At 47.0% G+C, this 19,940-nt stretch overlaps 7 protein-coding genes across 7 annotated transcripts; 4 read left to right on the top strand and 3 right to left on the bottom strand.

The window, feature by feature from the left end:
- Window positions 1–1,835: 1,835 nt before the first annotated feature.
- TREMEDRAFT_65217 (uncharacterized protein) lies at window positions 1,836–2,545 on the top strand (the record flags this gene model as incomplete). The annotated part of the gene is made up of 2 exons (XM_007007354.1): window positions 1,836–2,341; window positions 2,386–2,545. The coding sequence occupies 2 exons, from the start codon at window positions 1,836–1,838 to the stop codon at window positions 2,543–2,545; spliced, it is 666 nt and encodes a 221-aa protein (XP_007007416.1).
- Window positions 2,546–3,674: 1,129 nt separating this feature from the next.
- On the top strand, window positions 3,675–4,409 carry TREMEDRAFT_65218 (uncharacterized protein; the record flags this gene model as incomplete). The annotated part of the gene is made up of 1 exon (XM_007007355.1): window positions 3,675–4,409. The coding sequence occupies one exon, from the start codon at window positions 3,675–3,677 to the stop codon at window positions 4,407–4,409; it is 735 nt and encodes a 244-aa protein (XP_007007417.1).
- A 1,651-nt stretch (window positions 4,410–6,060) lies between these two features.
- On the top strand, window positions 6,061–6,794 carry TREMEDRAFT_65219 (uncharacterized protein; the record flags this gene model as incomplete). The annotated part of the gene is made up of 3 exons (XM_007007356.1): window positions 6,061–6,518; window positions 6,557–6,653; window positions 6,675–6,794. 3 exons carry the CDS (start codon window positions 6,061–6,063, stop codon window positions 6,792–6,794), a joined length of 675 nt encoding a protein of 224 aa, XP_007007418.1.
- Window positions 6,795–7,944: 1,150 nt separating this feature from the next.
- Window positions 7,945–9,505, bottom strand: TREMEDRAFT_74695 (uncharacterized protein). Its single transcript, XM_007007405.1, has 5 exons — window positions 9,185–9,505; window positions 8,985–9,136; window positions 8,735–8,934; window positions 8,400–8,683; window positions 7,945–8,331 (listed from the first exon to the last, which is right to left on the bottom strand). Exons 1-5 carry the CDS (start codon window positions 9,458–9,460, stop codon window positions 8,062–8,064), a joined length of 1,182 nt encoding a protein of 393 aa, XP_007007467.1. The 5' UTR covers window positions 9,461–9,505; the 3' UTR covers window positions 7,945–8,061.
- A 302-nt stretch (window positions 9,506–9,807) lies between these two features.
- Window positions 9,808–12,005, top strand: TREMEDRAFT_65221 (uncharacterized protein; the record flags this gene model as incomplete). Its single annotated transcript, XM_007007357.1, has 8 exons — window positions 9,808–9,936; window positions 10,085–10,207; window positions 10,298–10,409; window positions 10,453–10,547; window positions 10,596–10,985; window positions 11,042–11,221; window positions 11,264–11,605; window positions 11,886–12,005. 8 exons carry the CDS (start codon window positions 9,808–9,810, stop codon window positions 12,003–12,005), a joined length of 1,491 nt encoding a protein of 496 aa, XP_007007419.1.
- A 268-nt stretch (window positions 12,006–12,273) lies between these two features.
- TREMEDRAFT_34638 (uncharacterized protein) lies at window positions 12,274–15,303 on the bottom strand (the record flags this gene model as incomplete). Its single annotated transcript, XM_007007209.1, has 11 exons — window positions 12,274–12,324; window positions 12,375–12,500; window positions 12,595–12,649; window positions 12,802–12,902; window positions 13,058–13,215; window positions 13,411–13,533; window positions 13,609–13,841; window positions 13,995–14,246; window positions 14,353–14,379; window positions 14,485–14,598; window positions 14,843–15,303. 11 exons carry the CDS (start codon window positions 15,301–15,303, stop codon window positions 12,274–12,276), a joined length of 1,701 nt encoding a protein of 566 aa, XP_007007271.1.
- Window positions 15,304–15,660: 357 nt separating this feature from the next.
- On the bottom strand, window positions 15,661–19,841 carry TREMEDRAFT_40794 (uncharacterized protein; the record flags this gene model as incomplete). Its single annotated transcript, XM_007007228.1, has 12 exons — window positions 15,661–16,187; window positions 16,294–16,624; window positions 16,684–17,246; window positions 17,340–17,501; window positions 17,543–17,716; window positions 17,758–17,955; window positions 18,003–18,170; window positions 18,213–18,475; window positions 18,527–18,643; window positions 18,688–19,513; window positions 19,579–19,745; window positions 19,823–19,841. 12 exons carry the CDS (start codon window positions 19,839–19,841, stop codon window positions 15,678–15,680), a joined length of 3,498 nt encoding a protein of 1,165 aa, XP_007007290.1. The 3' UTR covers window positions 15,661–15,677.
- Window positions 19,842–19,940: the final 99 nt, after the last annotated feature.

The following is a 19,940-nucleotide window of genomic DNA, read 5'->3' on the forward strand; positions in this document are numbered from 1 at the left end:
TGTCAAGAGGTCTTTTGTGAGTGGCAAATAATATTTTGATCCTTGAGAAAAGGAAAACTACAAAGTAGATATGTCTAGTATTTATACTTTTCTGAAGGACCAACACGTAATTCAATGATCACCTCATATCCCCTGATATCAACTGATATCAACTGATATCGACTGATATCGACTGATATCGGCTGATATCGACTCATATCAGCTGATATCGACTGATATCGGCTCATATCAGCTGATATCGACTGATATCGGCTCATATCAGCTGATATCGACTGATATCGGCTCATATCGGCTCCAACAGGTGGAGCTCAGGGTTTTGGGGTCAGGACCCTGCAAAAGCTGGGTCGTGACATGTCACGGGTATGATTGTGACCGGCTGAAGATCCATGTCCCACAGAAGAATTCCTGCCATGTTCTCAGATATCCTGCAGACTCTAGAAACTGTACACCTGTGAAGAGACAACCCCTTTCTGCTTTGTATCAGAAGGAGAGGGGTGCAGCTGACTGGGTTGCCACGCAACAGCCTCCTCAACATCCTAATTTTGAAATGCTGTATCTTCCTCCCATGCTGTAACAGTACTGGAAACACAATGACTAGGTTGCAGGTTGGGTCAAACTCAATGGAACTCTTGTGGGAATCTAGGTGTCTCTGGTGCTATGTGATGGATTGTGTCTCCTCTGCAATCAATGTAGCCAAAGAATGATATGGAAGAATCAGCAAAGTTGGTACTTTGCTGATTGTACTATATACTGTCTACAGGTATCCGTGTCCTTGTCCCCTCCCCTGCTGCAAGCGTCTACGTACTTACTCGGACAGGTGAAAAACCGCTTTTGAGCAACCCCAGTGGGAAACTCTCGAAAAGGGAAAACCCGTCCCTACTTGATGCAGCACTGCCTCCTTTTCTCGATCTTCTCGACGGATTTATTGAGTCCGTCACCTGTTGCTCATTCAGCACTTTCCTATGAGTGCTGCATGTACTTACCTGTTGCTCATTCAGCACTTGAGTGATGAAGAGACAACAGGTACTGAATCTAGCTATGTACGACTACCGGCGGAGTTTACCGCCTTCCTATCAGGAGGACACGTGATTGTACTACCTACTTCCAACGCTTCTCTGTCCTAACCTGTCGAACTCGATAGAGTTCTCTCGATTTGTTGTTACCCCGTAACACATGCATACATTCATAGGATCTTTTTCTGTCCCTCGTTCCAATCATTTCCAAGAGCTACAGATTCAATGAAAAGTCAATGTTGATCAGTGGTGTTGTGGAAACCTCATATCTTCTCAGCGTCATGGCCCTGGGTGTCATGACACTTTAAAGTGTCACAGGTCTTCAGCCGGTCACGCTCATACCCACATTGAAGTGTCGCGTCTTCTGTAAGTCACCTAACAGAGCTCCTTCCATGCTAACAATTCTGACACGTTCGAAGTCTAGCTGAAACATCAGATTTGATTAGCTCTTCAGACACCCATGAGACATTTCAAAGAAACTTACACAGAGTCCGTTTTCTGTATACGCCGGCCCAAAGATGGTGGGCCAAGCAGATAGCCTTGCTCTTCTACTGCATATCAGCAGCTATTTCAGTCACCTATCAAACACGTCCTCTGAACATCATCATAACAAAGCCCCTCTGATTCTGCTGTGTTTGTTGTGGAGATGAGACGACTCTCTCTTCTTTTCATTCTACTCCCTTCAGTTGTCAGATGACACCATCGTAGGTCAGACCTGGGTTATCTCATTCCTTTATGAACACAGCTCCGTCACCATGGCAACCTCGATAGTAGAAGATGGACTTGCACAGGTCAAATTACTTCCAATTCAGAGACCACGCCATGTCCTTCAGCACTACCGCAGAATCCCTAGTTCAGTACGGTCAAAACGTCGAGGACAGTGAGATCCGGCTCATAACCACCAGCATCACTCTAGACACCCTTTTAAACTGCTTTGAGGCACTAAGGGCTTCCGAGCACATCACCAACGCTGTTACGGAGGCGGCCCTCTCAGCTCGTCAAAGCATTTGGTACAACTGTTATGACTTGAAACCATGCCGCCTTGAATGTTGTGGTGACTGCACATCCATACACTATCATACTCCCCCTTACTTCCAGCAAGAACCCGGCACATTTTACACACCACCTCACATCTCTATGGATACCAACACATTGATCTCGTGGGTTCAGGAGACCAAAGACAAGGTACATGCTTGGGAGGAGTCGCATACCAACGAAGAATTGTTCAATGTCTTACCCAATCGGATGCTCTGTGATGATTCCCTTGCAACAGCAACGCAATGTGCGGACATGCTGGCAAAAATTTGGACGGAAGATGACGCTAAAAGGTGAGTTTGTACAGATCACCAATGGTCAATACTAACAAAGATAGGTCCCAACTGCATGCCCAGAGCCTACACCAGGCTCAGCGTCACAGACTTGCCAATGATAAGCTCCAGGACGAGGTGGAAACACTCACGCAGAGTCTAGCTACCCTTCAAAGGGAAAACCGGGAGCTTAAGGATCAATTGCATACTTCATGCGTTGACTAGGGAGTAGTACTTTGAAGTCCGGGATGATCCAGTCAGTGAAACATTTACGAAGTGACTTCATGCACGCACAGAGCCTGTGGGTGTGGACTATGAAGAGATTACATGCAAAGACTTTCTAGCAGAGCTTTGCTTGGTCAACCTGCTTTTGCCTTCTGTCCTGTCACATCTGCAATGTGCACACAGAGAGCCCCCTTTCAGTAGTCGAAAATGAATATAGTAATTAAAAATCAAAATAAGCAATATTTTTAATTGAAAATGTGAAATAATTTTATATAAAACAAGATATAGACAGGGCCTCAATTTTTGATCCTAATGACGGAACAGCACCAGGTTTCCTTGCCCTCATACCTCACCCTCAATACTTGTCACGAGACCAACTAACCAACATTGAGACGATATAACAGTGCCCTTCAGAGGCAGCGGTCTAAACCACTGTGCTAAAAGGCCTATTAACCGGCGGTTACTGCATACCGCCGGTCGCTGGTTAAATACCCAACCCATCCTATCACTATCACTATCAAACTGTCTTGTCACTTCGTGACATTATGCCTTCCCTTTCAGCCCCATCTGGGGCCCCAACAGGGAAGGGTACGATAGGCCGAAAACTTTCTCCGAGAGGGAGGTTTTCCAAGTAGGGACTGAATTTGACCCAGCCCACCCTGGGAGTCGAACCCAGGATCCTACCCGTAACCGCCGGTTAATCTGTCACGAGACCAACTAACCAACATTGGGACGATATAACAGTGCCCTTCAGAGGCAGCGGTCTAAACCACTGTGCTAAAAGGCCTATTAACCGGTGGTTACTGCATACCGCCGGTCGCTGGTTAAATACCCAACCCATCCTATCACTATCACTATCAAACTGTCTTGTCACTTCGTGACAATACTGTTGTGATTGATATGGCGTAATGGTTTTCCTTTTATCATCACGACTTCGGTTGTCTATGAGTCGTAAGGGGAAAGATAGTGGTACGACCTCGACGGCTGTGTCTTCCTTTGATATGACTTCATCCTGTGACGTTTAGAAGTGAATTCACACACCTGTCAGGACTTTGTACCATCAATATGGTCTGTATCTTCTTATCATCATATTAATTTCTTCTAGTACACATACGTGTTAGCTTCTCAAATGTCGATAGATCCCCAAGAGTTCGTCCAACAAGCTATCAAGGACGATCCTAAGACAGTCCTGACCTTCCGACTGAGAACGATTGAAACAAGCTGTTGTTCAATTATGTTTGCCTTTCCACACATCTGTGCCCCCACTGAAGTCCATAAGGCTGTGATGGATATTCACTCTCACGCAAGTCAGTTGCAACAAGCAGACCTTCTAGAAGACCACGGCAAGGTTGTTCTTCAGGAGTACTGGATTGACAATGGTAATCCAGATCAACTCACATATTTTCGAGACCTAGGAATTGTATCACACTGGGCCCAAGGGAGCCTACCCGATCCACGTGCACAATGTCCTGCTGGTGCTTCAATGGTAGGACAGATTGCACACAATGCAAGTCACAGTCTTGGTGTATTAGAATCAATCTGGACAGAACAAGACCTTTGGAAGTACGTGAGGACTGCTGTTGTTTCTGCTGCTGAGCTGATGAGGGACAGAGCCACAAAAGAAGCAGATTCATTACAGGACCAACAAGACAGACTTCACAAGTCTCTGCAGTATCTTCAGGAACATGGGCAGAAAGTGTCAATTGGTCAGAAAACTCTTGTCAGTGTCCCTGAAATGCCGGAAGGGACATGTGACACTGATCCTTCTGATGATGAGTCAGACAATGAATGGGTTATGTTATCCAAACCGGAGGAGACCTCTCGCTATAGTCTGTATGGAAGCTCGATGCCGGTGAAGGATTGAGGGAGCTGGCCGTATAAGTGGCATGAAATGATCTTGTGGCTTTGCCACTTTCAGTAACGGGTGCCACATTGAAGTCACACGCACCCGAGACCCCCTAAAAGAAGCTAATGGATTCAGTGCATGGGCTCAGGCGACAACAAGCTGGACTCCGTGTAAGAATGAGTCACACCATTTCCCTTCCTTGCGCACCTTGAAACGGGCTCGCTCGTCTATCTCCTACATGTGAAGGTGTGCTCCCTCGTCATCACCAGACAACAACGGCTCCCTTGTCATCTATTGCGTCATTATCACTAAGCAGACTAGTCCTTTCTTCCTATGAAGTGGCCTGACGCTCAATAATTCAAATGTAGTAGACCATATAAACTCCACACGGCTTGATTGCCCACCACCAGCACAAACAACATACAACATACAAATAAATCCATACACTTAGCTTTGTCCTTTAATATGCCAGATAACGAAGCAGAGACCAATCAGAGCTTAGATCCATGGACCGACATGAGAACCCGACTCAGAGGTCTGGAAACGCACCTCATGTCACTCTCCATCTTCTCATTACCCCCCTGGGGTACCTAAGGCGGTCCAGAGCATACAAACCAATGCCAACAAATTGGGAACAGTTCCCTTCCCAGGCGAGGAGTTTCCTGTAGATTTTCCGGACTACTGGACTCAAAAAGATCAGGCCACCGAAATTCTTACCTTCAAGAAAGACATGCAGACACTTGTTGAATGGGCAATAGCAAAATTCCCGGACTTGAATCTGGATTGTCCCCCTGAGACTGATCTGACAGGAATGATATTTGATGATATCAGTCGGTGTATCAGTTGTCTGGATACAACATGGACGGAAGTGGACCCAAAAGAGTAGGTACAGTACCACTTTGTTGGATGTGTGCTAAGGCAAATAAGGTGTGAAAATAGGGCAAAGGCAGCTCAGGTCTCTCTAGAGCATGACTACAGAGCATATTGGGAGTCTGTTGCAAGTCAACAGGTGAGGTTCAGAGATAAAAGATTGGCTACCCTGTGGCTGATCAGCAGACAAAACAGAATGAAACCGTTGACGATGCACGGTCAGGGGATCGCCAGTCTCCTGAATAGGTCGCACACTCAGTGAGGGACCGTTGTGATGGTTGACAGTTCACCTTTGGGGACATAGGTGAGGGGAAGCGAAGCATATTCAACGACAGTAGATTGAGAAGACGAGATGATGCAGTTTTGTTCCGTGCGTGATTGTGGCTCTCTCACAGGGCCTTCAAATCTCTGTATCATGACAGGTGTGTATCAACTGACTGACTACTGGACATGGGGGAATTGAGTGTGAGAACAGTCGTGGAAGTACTTATTTCAATCTAGCTTGGTGGGATGTCCTTTTTACCAGACTACATGTATTCCTCATCTTCCTGCTTCTCTCTTATGAGACAAGTCACCGACCACGAACAAGGGATGTGGCATGTGGCGTAACAAATCTGTTACTTAATGTGTGTAAGTCATCTACACATGAACCTGTTGAAAGGAAAAGCAACAACCTTTGATTCACTCAGAAGCCCCTGCACTGCATATGTGTCAAATGACCAACTTCGAAAGTCCTCTCTCATTCATACTTCACATACATATAACTATTCATTGTGCTTTGATTTACTCTTTAACTACCATGTCCAATCCTTCCATTCCAGATCACGCGACTTTGAAGAGGTGGAAAGCAGAGTGGCGTACCATCATGGATCGAGCATCGGTGATTGAGAGTAATAAGCTGACAATTCATACTCTCTTTAGCTACCTGGAGCCGTCTGAACAGGTCTGGATGGCACTCGATACAATGAGCAAAGTTGCAACCGAACTGTTCAGTCAACGATTCAGAGAAGGGGTGATTGAACCAAACTTGCCACTATACTTGTCCAATGACCCCTCAACCCAACTGGAAGAACACTGGACTAAAGATGCTGAAATTGTTTCCGACTGGGTTCAGGAGAGCGCGTCACGCCTCGAGGAAAAATATGATGAGGAGCGGATACCTTCAACTATCAAAGAGGCAGCTTTCACAATTGCTACCGCTGCAATTGATTCTGCCACTGAGCTTCAGACGATCTGGGAGGTGACAGATCCAAATTCGTGAGTGAACCTCTGGCTGGAAGTTGCTGACAGTCAAGGATGTTGAGTAAAGCTGCGGAGAGATTAGAGCCACAGAATACAGCTGACCGTACTTTACAAGCTTATGGATCAGGATATCCCATGTTAATTTTCGAGGTCATTTTCGCTGAGGATTAGGTGATACACCCGGATCAAGACGGTCTGAATGTTGTTCACCGACCTGTCATCATCTTGACAGACCATGATGAGCGTTCTTCGAGAGGCCCCAATGTCGGTATGAGAGAATATGATGAATAGGACACGCCAGCGCATGCATGTCATCTTCTCCAGTGCATCAATATGTCTCTATAACCCCTGGCCATCTCACTCCCTTCACCTCTCCCCCACCTCTCCCCCACCTTTCCCCCTCCAACTTGTGCTTGTCATTTTACACCCGCTTATCCTGCAGCTTCTTCAACATACAAGTAGCTATGGGATAAATCTATCCGCTTTGAGCTCCGCTTGAATCCAACACATGACAATTCGATCACATCAGTAGAAGACAAGAAAGGAGCCGTGCAATTCGTCACCGTGAGACATGACAGCTGGGCACATGTGGAGTACTGCGCTTCGAACATGTTGCCATTTTTGTACATTCATCTCTCTCTCATAATCTGAAAGCTCCACACACACACACACACAATAAGGATTATGTCACATCAAGAAAATACCCTCACCCCCGAAGAAACTTCGGGACAGTCCCTAGCAGACATCATGTCTCGTGTCCGTGCAACTCTGAACAGCTACGTGACCCTTTCTTATGCCTTTGAATATGCTGATCCCCCTGAACACGTTTTCACAGCCATAGAAACCATCCGAGACCAAGTTAACAGGCTTTACAATGCTGACAATCCTGTGCTTCCAGCCTACTTCTCTGAAGAACTCCCAGCACAAGAGGAAGAACACTTTCTTCATGATGCCCAAACTGTTTCTACATGGATTCAGCAGACGTTTCCCGAGCCGGATCTGATTTCTGGTGATTTTGACCCCGCTCCGGAGTGCATTGTGGACCCCATCAGGCAATGTGCTGCCAGTTTGTGTGATCTTTGGATAGATAACACTGGGGAATGGTAGGTCTTGTCAACTTGGTACTTACATATTGGTGGATTAGCGCTGATATGTGCCAGGGCAGCCACAAAAGCCGCCAAAGAAGCTCAGTCAGTCATGGATTACTATCAAGCAATACCCCAATCTGAGGAATATTGGGAGAGCTACCCGGAGATGTTTACCACGCCAACCACAAGTGTGACGCAACAGCAGGTCTCTTACGAGCCATTTGGAGACATGAGTACTCTAGACAGGTAGACGAGTTTACCTGATTTTGAATCTCACTCACTCATCTTTGACACTGAGGTACGGAGACGCGGGTCCTATGTGGGGATGGCATCACGGTTAGCTTGAGAGATGTAGGTCAAGACAGAATGCAAGATGATAATATGATGTTCACAACTCAAGATCTCGTCCTTCTCATGTGCAATTCTTCCATTTGAACATTCCACTCCTCTTGTTTGTCCGCATGTCTTCCTCACACCCACGCTCCTTCCAGCGCCTCAATCTCCGTATCTTCCTTACTCATTCGTAATTCTTTGAGAGCAGCTTCAACTCCGACTTTTTCGACGGCCGCAACCTCGTCCAAATCCTTCTCGACCTGATCTCCGTGTACACCCAAAGATTCTTCCAATTCGTGTGGAGACGAGATGATGAGTAACTCGGTGCCCGTGTAAGAGAGGAATGCCGGAGGATTGGCAGGAATAAATCTCCTGTTTTTGAATAGCTCTTGCAGTTCGGTCGAGTACTGTTTTATCAGCCGTATCCTCATATTCCCTCCTCCATTAAGTAGTTGGGCTAGAGGGTGAGACTCACCGAAGCACGCTTTTCCTTGGGTAGACTCGCGGCGCGGGGGTTGCTACCGGCGTCGGCATTGGGATCCTTCACCTGGAGTGCGACAGCGTCCTTGAGGGCAAGTCCCAACTCTTTCTGAACTTCTCCAAACGCTTCAGCAGCAGGAGTGGTAATCTCGTAAGCCAACAGGACCTTGTAGTCCCTCTGGCGATTGTGTTCAGGGGAGTCGGCCAGGGTATCCTGCGGAGAATGCAAGATGTAATGTCCTCGAGCCGCAGGTCTAGCTGCGGGTTGATGACGAGTTCCTGTTTATCAGCATTCGGGCCAAAGTCCTCTGAAAAGGGTCCATAACGTACCGCGAGTCTTGGTATCGTAGTCGTACGCTCCAAAGGCGTCCTTGAGTGCAGACTTGTCATTTCCAACTCCGACCATAGATCCCCAAATGACTTGATGCTTGGCACCGGGGTCGGGCATCTTCTTCTTGCCCACTGAGATAATTCGATGAAAATGAGCATGATCATGAGGAGCCGAAGTGGGGATCAAGAGGATATGAAACCTATTCATTAGCTTTAGCTCCGAGTGTCTCATCAGCAAGGTAATAATCACTTGGAGACGTCGTCAATGGATTCCACCTCCTCTGCGTCCACTTTGGGACGATACATGAAGTAAATGTGTCCTGCTTCAAGAGTACCATGCTTGGGCTGCTCGTTTTCTGCTACAGGAGCCACCGATTTCTCTTTGGTAGACTCGTCGACCTCCTTTGATCGTCAGCTCACCGTCATATTTCCTCCTCGACGACGACTTACCTTGGTCTTCACCTCAGCGGGCTCTTCGACAGTGTCCTCTTTCTCTTCTTCCACGGAGTGTCCATTCTTGACCTCAACTTGCTCATGACCATTCGCAGGCTGGACTTCGGGTTGCTCCTTTGTCAAACCCACTTCGCCGTCGTCTCCAACTTCGAGTTTCTGAATACCCTTCTTGGCTTTCTTACTGGGAGAGCTCTTCTTAGTCTCAGTCTCAGCAGGCCGTTTCTCGCCAGCAGTCTGAGTACCATTCTGAGTCTTTGATCGAGTAGCTACCATATCTTGTAGTGATGTTATGAGTTGATGTTAAGAGTTGAATGGGAGTGTGGGAGATGAGGAGGGGAGAGTGCGATCGGACAATCTGGGGTATGGGTTCAACCCCGAAAGCGGGGCTCCTCACTTTTTGAAAGGATCTATGACGCAAGACCGAGAAACCCAAAATGGCATCTTTTTACCTGCTTTACGTAATCTTTTACCCCTTGGCAAAACACCGCGTGTGATTTTTGTTTTTGTGCTCACCTTGCACCATACACTACACTTATCCCTTTCTTGCATACGTGCATACTCTACACCATATCCTTATCAGCCTTCTGTACCTATTCATAGACCGAGGAGGATCACGCAAGATGTTAGATGGGATTTCTAATCAATGGGATATCCAGGATATGCCCGAAACACCGGGGCCTATCCGAGCGAGGGTGAACAATCTTCACAATCAAGTGACAGAATTGGTCCGGAAAGAGCATGCCGCAAGTGTACGTACAGATCGAGTCATCCGCTCCCTCTGTGTGCCTCTATCTTCCATCAATCTATTCCCAAGCCTTCCTTCCGATCAGTAATCTCACACTGACTGGACCGCAGCAGCGTTCAAGTATCAAAGGTTGACTGGATCTGACGCATCAGAGAAAACACCGTTCAGAGATGTCCTCTTTGGAGTCCACTCTGGCGGATGTCAAGTCGAAACTTCTGACAACTCAAAAGGAACTCGCGAGGTGTAAGAGTGAAGGTGACGTGATGAGAGACGAGGTGAGCGTCTTCTTCCCTAACACTTCAACCCTGGTCTACAGCCTGGGAGACCTGGTGCAGTTCTCCCTGGCAGAATGGCTGACGCTTCAGCTCAACGCTCATTCCCTGGTCCAACAGCGAAAAGCATGTCTCGCCCTTGCGGAGGAACAAATGCGAGTTGTCGAACTTGAACAACGGCTCAATCAAGCTGAACAAGCCCGAGGTATGTTACATGACTCCCATGCCCACAATTTGGCTGACGATAGTCATGAGGGACCACAAACTAACCTTGTTCAAGGCGCGAGAAGAAGATGCTGCTGCGTTACTGGCAGAACGAAATGCCGAGATGGAAGAAGTAGAGGTGAGTCACTCATGGTCTATGATCTGTCCCTTCAATGCTTATACACAGGCTGCACTAGCACGTGCTAATACGTCGTTAGCCCACCAGCGTGCCGGGGACAAAAAGTCTGCGACAGAGATGACGATGCTTTTGGAACAATTGAAGAATTCCGAAAATATGATACGGGGTGTGAGAGAGAGGGAGAAAGAGGCTCGTGATGAGCTTGATAATTGGTTACGGGAAGAAAAGGACAAGGAGGGAAGCACGGACAAGGAGAGAAGAGACTTGCAACTTCAACTGCGCAAAGCGCAGACGGAGCTACAAAGGAAAGCCGAGGAAGTTCAGGACGTTCAAGATGAGCTGGCTACTCTGAGGGAGAGTGCGAGAGAGAGGGAAAAAGCTCTTAAGACCAAGTTGAAAGAAGCATTGGAAGAGAAAGCCAGATTGGCAGGTGTCGAAGTGAGTCTCTGATCCCCCTTCGGAATGCCTTATCAGAACATGATCTAACTATGTAGGAAGAATTGGAAGCTCTTAGAGCTACCACGTCTGCTCCGCCTCCGAGGAAACCAAAAGCTCCAAGACTGGAAGTCAGTGAGAGTGTTCCGCCAGAGGATCAACCCGCTCCTGTGTCTCGTCGGGGAAGTCCAAGAAAACCGACAGCCAAATCTCATCCGGCTAAGTCGAAAAGTCTGAATGTCAGTATTCGCATTTCTTTTGAGGCTGAACTAATCTTCTAGACAAACACGGCCGATGAGCATTCAGACGGAGAGGTTATACCTCCCAAGAAGTCTCGTCAACCAGTGCCATCCGTCCAATCCGACTCTGAAGACTATGCGGAGGCTAGAGCCAAGAAACCTACCACCACCAAGAAGGCCAAGGAGATCAAAGCGCCCTTGACGGAGACTGCAGACAGCGTAGCAAATAAACGAAAGTCTGCCAGTCCCATCAAGAATAAAGAAAAGGAAAAGGAGAAGGAAGCGGAAAAGGAGATTGGGAAGGGAGCCGCTGAACCGGAAAAGAAAAAGAAACGCAAGTTATTTGCTTCACAGCCTGCCTTTGCTTGGGACAGTGTGATGAGCGTGAGTGTTATATCCATCTTTCCACCCGTCTCTCTCATTCGAGGTTTTAAGGATTGGAGGAATAGTCTTTTCGCCAGCCATTGTCTTCGCCCTACAGAATGAACAATCCCATGATATCTTACCGCATTGTCCATGATCCCTTCATTCTCGTCCCCTCGGACACTATAATGTCTGTCGGTACGATACTTATGAGAAATACCATTGAAGGAGATGCAAACTCCCGCACCCTCGAGTGTGTATGTAACCGAAGGGAGCCAAAGGGACGCATGTTGACGAACAGAGCGGAGATGGGATCATACCGGGTGCTTTGTCACCTATCAAACCTCCCACAGGAAAGACAGGTACCATTCCTCGTCTTGGTTTCCCAAGTCTACCGAGTAGCCGTCTCAATCGGATTTAGTCTTAATATTTCTTGAACTTCCCTTGCCCTTCTCAGCAGGCAAATGATAGATTCCAATCCCGATATCGCCAGCCGCATAATCGTCCCTTCTTCTCTTCCCCTTTGAACGATCTTGGGCATTTTGGTTCTCCTACGTACTTGCTATGCAATGCAATGAATTTTACACTTCTACAAATGTTGTCTTCCTTCTACATATTCGAAAGTCACAATCAGATGCCCTACAATTCCCTAGACTCTAGCGAATATATAATGCAGACCTGTTCAAGTGTCAATCCCGGAATTTATACTTCTCCCTCAATTGTCTTCCCCATATGAACATCTTTCCGTCAGTCTTCACTCGACACTCATTGAATGTCGGTGGGGACTTACGAGAGCGGGTGCTGGTACGGCTATCAATGCAACACAAGCGAGTAATGTAGCTCCGTAACCCCAACCGAGGTTGTAGAATAGATCAGGACTAAAAATGGGTAATACGCAAGCTATCACGGATCGCATCTACCAGTCAGCATCTTCCTTGACACAGTATCTGCTTGGAGATAATCATCACTTTGAGACGAAATTATGTTGGTGGTGGAGATGAGAAACTGACCGCTGTAGCGGCAGCTATGCCCGCTGCGGAGAAAGGGAAGAAAGCGTCTACTATACTGTCCGTCAGCGGCATTTCATTTGAATCTGCTTAGCGAAGACACACATGCCAATTGGAGTACACCGAGGGGGAGGGGGAGGGGGAGGGAGAGAGGGGAGGAGATTGGGGATAGACAGGCAGGAAGGAAGGAGGCAAAAAAAATGGACCGACAAGTTCTGAATAGAGTTAAAAGCCATCATCAACCCCAAGGCAATTAAGCATTGCCCGATTTGAGGTGCGATCCAATGTACTTCAGCATGTGCTGTCCATCCCTATGAGTCAGCTATAATATTTACTTCTGTAGCGTTCCACATAGACATTGGTAGAAATCTTGATCCAGCTTTGGAAAGAATTTGAGATCAAGTGGTAGGAATATGTAAGTATATTTGAACAAGGAGAGTGACAGAAGAAAGAGAAAATGACGTACAAAGATGAAAAGACCAATAGGAAGGATGATCATACCCGTTTGAGTGAGAACCAATCGGTATTCAGGTTGACCACCAATACCATTTTTCTTACTGAGATATTTATATATCCTATCTTGAGCGTTGGAGGCAACTACTACAGCTATGGCAAATCCCACCGCTGATTGTCAGTCCAAACTTTTCATATAACCCATGACAATACCACTCTGTCATCGAACGTGTCGCTCGTAGACTACATACATCTTGATCAGGTAAGCTGAGGGGGAAAGTTGAAAAGTCAGTTTCGACAAATATCATAGATCGTAAGGGATAAATGTGAAGACGAGGGGGGAATAGTAGAAAAAAATGGACTGACCTAAACCAAGGTAAGCAAGGGAGAGTGTATACTGAGGCCATTGATATGAAAATAACCCTGGACGAGAGAAAGGCGGAGAGCCATATAATAATGGTACGGAGACTAAAAAGACATATATGATAGCTGATTATCAGCCACGATCTCATCAACCTCTTTCTCGTAGAAGAGCAGATGTAGAGGACGAGTGGGTCGACTGACCATAGATATAAGCGTAATAAGCCGAAAAGATAAAACAAACAGGATTTCCAAATAATAATCTTGGAGGTCGGGAAAAAGCACGACCAAAAACGGTCTTAGCATCTTGTCGAGAAACCATCTCTCTCATCCATCCAAGATCATGTATGATTCTTATAGGTGATAGTTTTTCTCCCCATGTTTTGGGATCCGAAAGAGGATGTTGTATCCGATATCGAAGTACTTTTTCGATAGCCCTACTCATCAGTGTCTTTCATTACTTTCATTTCCCTTAATTCGGTGAGATACCACCAAAGTGTCAATGATAAGCATGGATGACGAGGGAAAGGAGCGGATGATGTTGAGGATCAGTTTTCAGAGGAAGGAAAGAGAGTTACTGAACCACTCACGGAGCATAAGTCTCTTCAGCAAATAATATTAACAAAACGTAATTGGCAGCTGCCAAAATGGTTATCGTCCCATATAACCATCTCCAACTTCCGTACAAGATCCAATATCCTAGAATACTTCCTAGCACAGGACCTGCCATTGGACCTATCGCATAGATCGAGATAGGTCTTCCTCTTTCGGATGGAATCCAGATATCTGCGCAAGTAGCTACACCTAATGCTGGACCTGAAGAACCCGTCACACCGCAGAGACTATGGTCAGCGATGCCGCCTCCTTCTCTAGTTTCACCAACACAATAAATATGAGCACACCATTTAGGAGGAGTTGGTTTATGTGAAGACGGAAGATTTCACCTACAATCGGAGTATGAGAAGACCTGCCATACTGTTCATCAGTATTTCTCATACGGCGCCATAGAACCAGACATGCAAACAGAGTGATGATTGTGGGTCATGTTGTATTATGAATTAGGACGGTTTTTAGACGTACTTTGGAGCTAAAGCCGCACCCAGACAAAAGAAAACATAAAGGAATTGAGAAGTTTGATAAGCCGTCTGACGACCATACAGTTCTGAAATGGGAGCGAAGATGAAAGGTCCTGCTCTAATTTATCAGCCTGTCCCTTCTTCAAATATTCAATTCCAAACATCATACCCCTCAAGTGTCAGTACCAGCCTCTGGATTGAAGTTTGAGAACAAGCTTGAGAAGATGGTCAATCCAAAATCTCTGACAGTGCACTTGAAAGGGACGAGCTTGACCGAGTAAAACAGGTTGACGAGAGTAAGAACAATAAATGACAAATAAAAGCAAAGGAGTCAGAGAGAGATAAATGAACGATTCACTCACCCTAATCCTAAAACATAATAAGTTGTTACCCCAACTCCAATCTTCAAATTCTTTTCACCAAAATCATCCATAGCTCCATGTATACCAGGAACACCGATACTACTTCCACAAGTTGAAATAAACCCCGTCAAAGCAACTAACATTGTCATCCTCCATTTTTTCTTTCTTGGCCAATTGAGTGGATTGGCAGGATGAGTAGGGAATGTTGATAATGCTTCTGCTGCCACTCGAGCTGATCGGGTGGAAAGAGTTGTAGTGGTCGTTTGTAATGCAGGGAAAGGGGGTCGGACTTGATCGTCAGGCTTATCCGAAGGATAATGGGTTTCTTCAGGTTTGGTATGCGATGTTGTTGTTTGGTTTAGGAAGTTTGTTGGGTTCTTCAAGGGTAGAGCTTTTTCAGGATCGAGGGTGGGGGTAGGGGTGGAGGGAGATGAAGGTGAAGGTGAAGGAATGGGTTTCATCGGAATTGACGTCGATCCAGGTTTGCTCATCTCTTCCAATGGGCCTGAGATTTCATCGAGTTGAATATCAAAGAGATATAAGCGACGTTCTTCTCCGCATGCTAAGATGCTGGATTGTGTTCAAAAGTGTGAAAGAAGGCAAGAGAGTGAGATGCTTCTTTTTCCTCAAACTGTGTTGGATATTTCAAGAAAAGTCGGAATCGGGAATCTCCGGTTATCTCGTGCCTGTAAACTTCGGCATCTTCGGCCGTCGTGTGACCCTCTCTACCCACACCTGCTCGCACTCGTACTCATACCTACGAGGAGGAACATGCAGCATGTAGCAAACAGCATCGACCTCATCCAAGAAGGCTTTGAAAAGACAAATGAATACATCACACTTCCCAATCCCTAGCATCCTCATTCTCCTTGATAAACCCCTTATCTAGATTAACCACCGCCCCTTCACACAGAGGACAAACAGCAGCAACTATCCCATCCAACTCTTTTCTCGCCGCTTCAGACTTTTCCTCTTCCCTCTCCCTATCTTTCCTCGTTTTACCCTTCTTCCCAACATTTCCGCCGACTCCCGGTATAGAAGTGAATCCCGCACTGACGGCTTGAGCCAAAGCATCAGGTATGATGAGTTCTCTCAATTTGTCACCAGCAGCGAGAAGTTGATTACGACCCGTGAGACCCAATAGAGCGTCGGTGGCAGCGGACCCAGAAGTGATCTCCCTAGAACGTAGGGATTCTTTTCCTTTACGAGAAGGTGTCTCTGGACGGGAACCGTTGGGAGTGAAATTTGAAGAGAGAAGAGTACGATTGGAAATGTCGGATTGGATGAGTTCGTTTTGGAGGTGTAAGATACGACGTAGACTTGGAGCAGGTAGGTATTCCATTGCCTGGGGTAATCAGTTCATTTTCCAATCATGATGAGGATATATGAAGAATTTGATAAGTGACGACTTCAGAGATGTGGACCTGTGATGGAAGAACCGTGCAGCTCACCATGGAGATAAGACAGTCCGCGTGGAAACCATGTTGACATGGAAAGACATAAAACTGTCTGCTGACCAAACCAAGTCCACACTTCCCACATTTATCTCCAGCGTCAATGGTGACGAACCGCCCAGACAGACCGTCAATGTCCTTTCTGATAGCCTCTGCACTTTGTGTAGCTTCGTCCATCTCTGATCGAAGGGCATCAATCTTCGCAGAGTACTCTTCCAATGCAGCACAGATCTCGGACTTGAAGTCATCTATTACCGAAAAGTCAGGGAAGAAGGGAAGGATATCTTCGATTTTGATCAAATCGGTCGCTTCGAGAAATTTCATTGCACTATTGATCAGTATAGTTTCCGGGCCGTGAGCAGAAGAGATAAAGTTGACTCGACTCACCTCTTGATATCCCGCTGTTCTTGAACGACATATCTCGCAATCTTCAACCACAATTTCCTTCTCAACCCCTCATCATCCTCCGGCCTATCCGCATTGATTTTTGCCAACTCCAAATCACCTTTGCTTAAAGCAAGATCGACACTATTCTCATACAAGCCCATTTTGGAATAAATCAACACGCATGGTTCCACACGGTTATTCTGCTTGCAAAGTCTCAAAGCATAGTCTAAATCGTAGTATGGCTTTTCTGTCAAAGGATCATCCGGACAAGCCATGAGGAACCGTAATAAAGGACCCGAATCGGGGTCTGGATGAGTAGCGAACCGAGTGATGAGAAGGTTGTAAATTATGGTATCTGTCAGATGTTGTTGGTGTATCAAATGTAGGAGGTATCGAATTGTATGATCCGCCGCAACGGGGGGAGGGGGTGAAGAGTATTGCAATAATGCGGGAATGAGACGACGAGGGGAGAGTACAGGTTGTCGAATAAACGCGTCGACAGTTTCCTTAGGTCTGAAACGCATGAGGATGGAAGCGAAACGATAGTACAGCTCGACAGATGTCTGTCATCAACTTTTGCAACTCAGTCACCCGTTTGCTCTCCCGCAACAACGACAGTGATGTGCGAGAGGGGGCTTTTCGAATTTGACACTCACTTGTCGGTTCAACACATCGATAGCTTTCAGCCAATCTTCCTCATCAACCCAATGTTCCACCACCCTTTCATGATCTTTCTTCAAGTCGGCATAGAAAAGATACAGATCAGTCCGACCATGACTCAAAATGAGTTCGTAGACAACTTTCGGCTCCAAGTCATTCTTTCCATGAGCCCGGTCAATGAACACACCACGGGACGTACCAAGTAAGTACTAATGAAGTTTCTCATGTCTTCTTCCATCATCTGCCTCTCGATTTTCAAACTTTCCACATCTGATGTGGCCGATTCCGCAGCAACGATATCCTCTAACGTATTACATTTGCTCAGATAAATCTCGATCAGCCAAGTGGCAAGCATCATACGTTGCGTGCGATCCTGTCACATCAGCTCTGGTCAACGTGGGTAAAACAGCTGACCTTTTTGTCTAGACGGTCCAAACAGTCTGAGAGATAGACACGGAGGGCATCCCGTTCATCGGCGTCGACAAACCTGAGAGCGACGAATTCGAAGTTTCGGCTACTCTTGGCATATGACTGTGCGGCTTGAATATAGCGTCCTTGCTCAAATTGATAGTCCCCTTGACGAGACAGGACAATGTCTTTCTGTGCTGGAGTCTGCGTCTCAGTCACGTTGCAATCTTTCATAGAAGTCAGCAACGCACCCGAGCATATCGTAGAGCTTCCACAAAGTCACTCTTCTCCACCTTTGCCCGCCAAACATCACGATCTTCGTTGCTGACCAATACCTCAAGGATGGCGCGGTCTGTAAAGATCCAGAAAGTCTTAGAAACGGGATCGGAAGACAAACCGGTCGCCCGCTCATCCACGGCCTGTTTCGTGAGCTGAAGCACATAACCAATGTGACGACTGACCAGAGGAAGATTCTCCTCCCATACCTGCTTCTCACTCTCTCGACTGATCCCTACAATTCGAGTCGGGTACAGCAGCAACCAGTGCCATTGCGTGATCGAGACCGATATAGGTACCGGAGGTAATCGAGGCGTAGTGGATACTGCAGTGCGGCTGAATGGAGGAGGCGTAGACTCGTCTGAAAGGGGGTACGGAAGTAGAGAAGGTTTGGGCAGGATGTCCCCTCCCGAGGACGCTGCTATTGGGGAGGCATACAGACCAGGAGCTTGATTGAGGTCAGCTTAGGTAAAAAAGAGTTTTTGGGTCATGGACTCACCAGTAAGCCACGCGAGGGCGGACGGTGCAGGAAGTGATGCAGCATTTTGTCCGTCAACTACTGGAAGATAGACTTTCAGCTCTGAGTTTGGAGGTTGTCCAGGAAGCTCCTGAAATTCTGGTTTCTGTCAGATAGTGTGCGCTAAGAAGGTGGAGACTTACTGGGAGCACCCTCTCGAGCAGGTTTGAAGACCTCCTCTACCCAACCTCCACCCTTTCCACCGGCCACTGTACTACTCACATCTCCTTGTACTTCGTACATTCTTTCATTTGTGGTAATTACGACCCAGGCACGTCTTTTACCTCCCTTGCTCGCTGCTGGCCAGAACCCGAAAGCCACTCCAGTGACAGGCTGTGGATCGGGAAGAGTGTACACCGTCTGCATATCCCTTTCCAGGGGCTTAGACATACCGATAGCGACCGATTTGAAGATATCATCCTGTGGTGGGAGTGGTAGAGACAATATTTGACCTGTGGTCGTACCCAATAAGACGTCCGTAGCTGGAGGAGTTACAGTGTCACCTTTAGAAGCCTGGTTGTCTCCTTCCGCGGCGGTTCCAGACACGGGAGACCATCCAACTGCAGTGATGGCTGCTCGGAGACGTAATGGTCTGGGGCGTCTCGATTGAACAGCAGGATTCCCAGGGCTCAAAGGTAGATAGAAAGCATCTCCCGTGGTAGTGGTGATAATCAGATGTCTTGCCGCAGGATCCACAAATAACCGGTGTATGACTGGACCATCTTTCGTTTGAGGGTTCGGAGAACCTTTATCTGGAGCAGGACGAGGAAGAAGGATGGTGAGAAGATCTTCAGGCTTGTTCAAGTCGATTATGACGATGGAAAGAGGGTTTGTGGCGAGGAACAAGTGATTGTTGGAGCTGACTAGATGAAGTATTGCAGAAGGAGGGGAATATTGAACGAGTGAGAGAGCGAATAGAGGTGAGAGGGAGGGATCATTTCGAGAAGAAGGAATGAACCCGGTTTCTAGCTAGAACATGAGTACGAGTTTACACGACTGGTTCCTTACAGGGAGAAAGGGTTGTCGAAACTCACAGCGGTGACAAGGGAGGTATCTCCTTCTATACTGTCCTCCGAAAGATCAGGTTCAAAGCCTTCGTATTCGACAGCATCGATGCCATACTCCCCGCCGACAGGTACAGGTGCCCTGTATGCTCCAGAGGAATGACGAGGGAGTGAAGGGCCAGCCGAATGCTCGACAACTACTTCAGTCAGCTGATACTACTTCTACACCCTTATTCGACTGGAAGTGACGAAGATCATTACGCCAAATACTTACAGTCATCGAGCATAGACATGGTCCTCTTGCAGCATGCAACATCTATCGAGCGTCAGCGAGACGGTTCCTAGGCTGTTACGTTAGGCGCGTCATATTTCCAAATTCAACCGCTGCACGC

This window comes from Tremella mesenterica, assembly GCF_000271645.1.
Source record: "Tremella mesenterica DSM 1558 unplaced genomic scaffold TREMEscaffold_13, whole genome shotgun sequence".
NCBI lineage: Eukaryota > Fungi > Basidiomycota > Tremellomycetes > Tremellales > Tremellaceae > Tremella > Tremella mesenterica.

Excerpts from the sequence above, each read along its gene's own strand:
- TREMEDRAFT_74695 (XM_007007405.1), bottom strand. The coding sequence starts at position 9,460 with ATGGTAGCTACTCGATCAAAGACTCAGAATGGTACTCAGACTGCTGGC. Across the intron at positions 9,137-9,184 it reads CCGCTGAGGTGAAGACCAAG|GAGGTCGACGAGTCTACCAA; the intron begins GTAAGTCGTCGT and ends TGACGATCAAAG. Across the intron at positions 8,332-8,399 it reads CCAAGGAAAAGCGTGCTTCG|TACTCGACCGAACTGCAAGA; the intron begins GTGAGTCTCACC and ends CTGATAAAACAG.